This window comes from Chiloscyllium plagiosum, chromosome 28 (assembly GCF_004010195.1).
Source record: "Chiloscyllium plagiosum isolate BGI_BamShark_2017 chromosome 28, ASM401019v2, whole genome shotgun sequence".
Lineage (NCBI taxonomy): Eukaryota > Metazoa > Chordata > Chondrichthyes > Orectolobiformes > Hemiscylliidae > Chiloscyllium > Chiloscyllium plagiosum.
In genome coordinates this window covers 7,640,699-7,646,926 of record NC_057737.1, presented here as the reverse complement: position 1 = coordinate 7,646,926, position 6,228 = coordinate 7,640,699, and the positions used below count along the sequence as shown (strand labels likewise).

At 41.5% G+C, this 6,228-nt stretch overlaps 1 protein-coding gene across 1 annotated transcript in view; it reads left to right on the top strand.

Annotated features, from left to right (window-relative positions):
* rpa1 (replication protein A1) overlaps window positions 1-6,228 on the top strand; it is a 99,022-nt gene that overhangs the window by 84,561 nt on the left and 8,233 nt on the right. The window contains exon 15 of the mRNA XM_043718171.1: window positions 4,039-4,146. Coding sequence (XP_043574106.1) covers window positions 4,039-4,146 — 108 coding nt within the window. The remainder of the gene's footprint in view (window positions 1-4,038; window positions 4,147-6,228) is intronic.

Genomic DNA, 6,228 nt, shown 5'->3' with positions numbered 1-6,228 from the left:
TCCCTCAATAGCCATAATGTCTTTTCTCAAATTTGGAGACCAGAACTGCACACAGTACTCCAGGTGTGGTCTCACCAGTGCCCTGTACAGCTGCAGAAGCACCTCTTTGCTTCTATACTCAATTCCTCTTGTTATGAAGGCCAGCATGCTATTATCCTTCTTCACTACCTGCTGTACCTGCATGCTTGCCTTCATTGACTGGTGTACAAGAACAGCCAGATCTCTCTGTACTGCCCCTTTACATAAATTGATTCCATTTAGGTAGTAATCTGCCTTCCTGTTCTTGTCACCAAAGTGGATAACCATACATTTATCCACATTAAACTGCATCTGCCATGCATCTGCCCACTCACCTAACTTGTCCAGGTCACCCTGTAATCTCCTAACATCCTCATCACATTTCACCATGCCACCCAGCTTAGTATCATCAGCAAATTTGCTAATGTTATTACTAATACCATCTTCTAGATCTTTAACATATATTGTAAAAAGCTGCGGTCCCAGTACTGATCCAGTTATTCCCTACTCTGTCAGTAGGAAACGGCAGAAAAGTGAGCAGCAACGTCTCCTTGAAGCACGGTTGAAAGCAGCCGAGAAGGCTTACTTTGACATGCCTTCATTGGTCAAGCTACAGAGGATTACGGCGCTGCTGTCTGCATTGAATTCCGTGCTCACGCAGACAGCAAAGAAGGGGCTTACTTTGCAAAGCAAAAGTTATACGAGCATGGTGACAGGCCAGGCAAATACTTGACATATCGCGCCAGGAAAAGGAGTGCCCCTCAAGCCATTATGGCGATTAGGGAAGGATCTGGGAACCTAACATGTGATTCTCAAAAGATTAAAGTGGCATTCCAGAGATTGTCCTCTAAGTTACACCAGTCTGACGGTGTGAGGAGGGTTGGGCCAAAATAGATTTTTTTTTATGGATCTGGAACTCCCAGGCATGACCCCTGAACGAGAGTCTTTTCTCAATACTCCCTTATCAGTGCAGGAGGCTGTGAAGCAGCTTCAGAGTGGAAAGGCACCCAGTCCTGATGGACTTCCCAGCAAATTCTATAAGGAATTTATAAACATATTGTCAGGCCCATTGCTCAATATGTTTAATGACTCATACAGCCATGACTGTCTCCCGCCATCTCTGAGAGAGGCCAATATTTTGCTTATCCTTAAAAAAGGGAAGGTCTTGGAGGACTGCTTCGTACAGGCCCATTTCACTCTTAAATGTTGACTTTAAAATCCTCTCGAACTCTCTCGCATTAAGGCTGGAGACTGTGTTATCTTTTATTGTTAAAGCGGACAAGACGGGCTTCATAAAGGGCCGATCCTCCAATAATGTTAGGAGGCTGCTTAATGTAATTCAAGCATGCCAACAGTAGTCAATACAAAGATTGGTGATTTCTCCATAGATGCAGAGAAGGCATTTGATAGAGTTGAATGGCTGTACCTTTTCTATACTCTGGAACGGTTTGGTTTGGACAAAGTCTTTATAAGATGGGTAAAAGTTCTCTACAGTGTCCCTCTCGCTGCGGTCATCACCAATTGGGTGCGCTCCAGCAATTTTAACATTTTTAGGGGCTGCTGACAGGACTGTCCCTTTTGCCACTGCTTTTTACATTGGTGATTGATCGTTGGTAGAGGCCATTCGTAGGGACACCAATATATCAGCTGCAGAAGTGGGGTCAAAATTACATAGGGTTTTGTTGTAGGCGGACAATATCCTAATTTTTTGTCTTAATCCAGCAGTTTTGGTACCTCGCCTGATACAAGGCTTCAGTGCGGTTGGCGCCTTTTCCACAGTAAAGATTAATCTTGCAAAGTCAGAGGCTATGCCTATGGGTGGTCTTACGAAGATGCTAGGTCTTGGGGGCAAATATCAATTCCCATTTAAGTGGTCACAGGGGGCTTTTGTGTATTTGGGCATATTCATTACTCCAGTTCTGGATCGGTTGTTCAAAGCCAATTTTGTTCAATTATTTGACAAAGTCAAACAAGACCTTCAAAAATGGGAGCCGCTTCCGGTCTCGTAGTTGGGTTAGATAGCGTTTATTAAGATGAATATTCTCCCTCCCCGTTTGTTATACCCTTTCGGATGCTCGCCCTGATTTTCCGTAAATGTTCAGGAGACTGAACGGTGGGTTCACCTCTTTTATTTGGCATCGTAAGTGGCCTCTCATTAAATTATCTAAACTACAGTTGCCTCACAGATTGGGGGGAGTGGATCTCCCAGACATTAAAAGCTACCACCTAAGCTCGCTTTTATCCTACGTGAGTGATTGGGCCATTGGGGACTCTTTCAATATGGTTAAATATTGAAACCTCCCAGGCAAGGTGCCCCCTTACTAGCTTGCTGTTTTTGGACAAAATGAGGACAATTAGGGAATATTGCCATAACCCATTAATTTTAAACACTGTTAAAGCATGGAAGGCAATTCGGCGGAGGAAAAGCAATATTGGCAAAATATCTTCTCTTACATAATGCCAGGTTTTCAACCGGGGATGATAGATTCAGGAATCAAACATTGGGCAGCCAGGGGTGTGTCTTGCATGGGCGATTTATTTGACAAAGACGCAATGATGTCCTTTGGTCAGTTAGCACGGAAATATGAGCTATATAACAGGGACTTCTTTCATTTTTTTCAAATTAGTCTTTTGAATAAAATCCCTACACTTTTGACTGATCCCTACAAACCAGACTTTGAGAGGAGGGTGCTCAGTGTTCAGCATACACATTGTCAGTACTTTTATATCATCAATTGGAGGGGGGTGCCCCCTCAGATGAGTTCAATCAACTCTGTCGTGTGTGAGAGACCGAGCCAGATGTTGAAGTCTCCTCAGAGGCATGGGAAGATACTTGAGAAAAGGCAAGAAAGATATCAATTTGCAATAGGACAATGCTTTACAGTGGAAGATTCTCCACAGGGTCTACTTGGCTCTGGACAGTTTGTCAAAATTTAAACCAGGGCTATCTTCAACATGTCCCAAGTGCAAGGTTTGTGCGGGCACTCTTACCCATAGTCTCTGGTCCTGTGGTAGGCTTCAAACATACTGGAGTGCTGTGGCGGGTGCAATGGAGAGGATTTTGGGTGTAAGGGTGGAGAAGGACCTGATCTCTCCTCCTCTTGGCCTGCCCAGTGCGTTCCCTGTAGGTGCGCCTAAGAAAAATACTTTTCAATATCTTAACTTCCTGTGCAGGAAAGAATATCTTGCTAGGTTGTGTATCCAAAAAACCACCGGGCCTGTTGGGTTGGCGGAAGATTGTTATGGAGCATTTCCCTTTGGATTTTCTCACAAGTATGGTACACCACAAAACTGAGAATTTCTGTAAGGCATGGCAGCCCTTTTTGAATACCTGGACACAGATTTATGTGCCACACTAATAAAAGCTTTTATATAGCCGTAATGATTGTGTTTTAAGAGTCCACTATTCAGGGAGGCGGAACTGTGAACGTGCGAGTGTCTTGTTTGGTGGGTTGAGTTATTACTATGTATTAATTTGTTGTTGGTTATTATTTAGTTAAATAGTTTAGGTTTTTTGATTATATATATATTTATACATTTGTACGAGGGCAGGTTGGGTTTTTACTCGTGTTCTCTCTCTTTGTATTTGTACTTGTAATATTAAAATCTTTTTTCAATAAAAACAAGTGGTTAGCATTGCTGCCTCTCAGCGCTAGAGGCTTGGGTTCGATTCCTGCCTCTGGCAACTGTTTGGAGTTTGCACATTCTCCCTGTGTCTGTGTGGGTTTCCTCCGGGTGCTCCAGTGTCCTCCCACAAATCAAAGATGTGCAAGCTAGGTGAATTGGCCATGCTAAATTATCCATAGTGATAGGTGCATTAATCAGGGTAAATATAGGCTTGGATTACTCTTCAGAGGGTCAGTGTGGACTTGTTGGGCCGAATGGCCTGTTTCCATACTGTAGCTAATCTAATCTAATTATCATTTAAAGTAAATATTTTATAGACGTATGTAAAGATTGGCTCCAGATCTATCCTTCACCAGGCTTAATGTGTAACCAGTGTTCAATATTGTCCTTTAGATAAATCTGGCAGATTTTGGAGAAAACCAATGGGTCACATGTTTCCAGGAGACAGCAGAGGCAATTCTTGGTCAGAATGCTACTTATCTTGGAGAACTAAAGGAATCAGTAAGTGTTTTTCATTTAGTTCAAATAAACATGTTATAGATTTAGACAGTTCAACTTTCTACTATTTTTGGCTTTTTCTTTTAACTCTGCTACTTCTGAAAGTTATTGCAGATCTTTTGCTGTCACTATCAGTGATCCCAGAGCTCTGCTAAGTACTAAATTTTAAACTTATTTTTCCTTAACAATTGCTATTCAGTCCTGACAGTAGTTAGTTTTGTTTTTGGAAAAGAAATGTTTGCTTTTAAAAGTTACAATCATTACAGTAGTTGAGGTTGAGGTTTCTAATTGTGGTCCAGATTTATCTATTCAATTTTTCAGTAATTTAAAAGATGAGTTTTGCAACAGTCAAGTGCTGTGGGAGAAGATGCATATATCTGTGAAGACCACCACAGATGCAGGTTCTCTCAAAATTTACTTTTTAACAATTCATTTAATTTGGGCTTGTGCGCCACACTGTGGCTTGCCAAATGGGATCCAAATACAGGTAACTTTAAGTGGTGGAGTGAGCTTCCTAAGCCTGCGGAGCATGGGAAGAAAGGTGTGTATGTGTCTCAGACAATATCCACACTCCTTTTCTCATCCACCAAAGATCTAGCCATAATGCAGCTGGGAAAGGTGAACACCAATGCTGAAAGGCAACCGGTCTGTTATCCCATATCCATGTGAATTTAATCAAGGCTAATTCGGAGTGTGCACCATCAGAGGTGAGCGTAAGATCAGAGTTAGTTAAATCTAAGATCTTAACTTGAGGCCCAATCTGTGTCTCTGTACATATGTAATTTAACAGAGGTAGCAGAAAAGGGGTTTTATTAGTTAGCTGTGGTGTTTGGCATTTTTGTTAATGACTCATTACTAAATTATCCATTTATTGCTTTCAAATCATTGTGACATTCTTATTTATTATAGTGTCACACCTTTAAAAGTTGCTCTCCCTGTCACATTCCCAACATTAGAACTATTTGGTTGTGTTAAAATAAATCATGGCATAACAGCATAATACTCAAACTTCAGAAAGTTCATCAATATGTGGAATTCATGTGGATAGTAATGACCTGGACTGTCACAACAGGGAGAGAAAAGCACATTGGACAAGCCTGATTTAAGTATATGTTTGAAATGCTGTGTACTTGATGTATCTGAACCAGTAATTAGTGTACTGATTAAAGCTTGAACCTTGCTCACAGTTGAGTATTACGTGGATGTTTTAATTTCCCATTCACTGAATTGAATCCATTATTCATGGCTGCTTGTCCAAAGCTTTGTCTTTCTGGACTGCTTGGGCAAATTCCATGAAGCAACAGATACCATATATAAAGTTTGTTTTCATATTCTCATTAACCTGCATATAAGTCAAAATGCTGATACTTGTGGATAATTGAGAATTTATCGTTGTTGTGGTTCTGTACGCCGAGCTGGAAGTTTTTGTTGCAAACGTTTCGTCCCCTCTGCTAGAAGAAAGAAGAAACCATGATATCATTCGACATGACGGCACTGTTCACTTCGATTGACATAACCCTAACCAGAGAAACAATAGCCAACCTACTGGACATACAGAACAGAAAACAGGACGCTGAACCTATCAACAAAGACGGCATACTTAAACTACTGGACTTGTGCCTCACAACACACTTCGCTAGGGTTATGTCAATCGAAGTGAACAGTGCCGTCACGTCGAATGATATCATGGTTTCTTCTTTCTTCTAGCAGAGGCAGTTATGCAAAGGTTAGAACAAACAGTCCTACCACAAATTCAACCCAAACTCTGGGTCAGATATGTCGATATGTAATCATTAAAAACACGGAAATAGAAAAAACACACCGGATCATCAACGCCGCACTCACAGGAATCCGATTCATGAGAGAAGAAGAAAAGGATAGCCAACTCCCATTCCTAGACGTGATGGTACAGAGAACACTAGACGGAGAATTCACTACAAGAGTATACAGGAAAGCCACGCACACAGACCAAGTCCTAAACTATGAAAGTAACCACCCCAACACACACAAACGAAGCTGCATCAGGACACTATTCAAAAGGGCCACAACACACTGCAGCACACCAGAACTGCAAAAAGAAGAGGA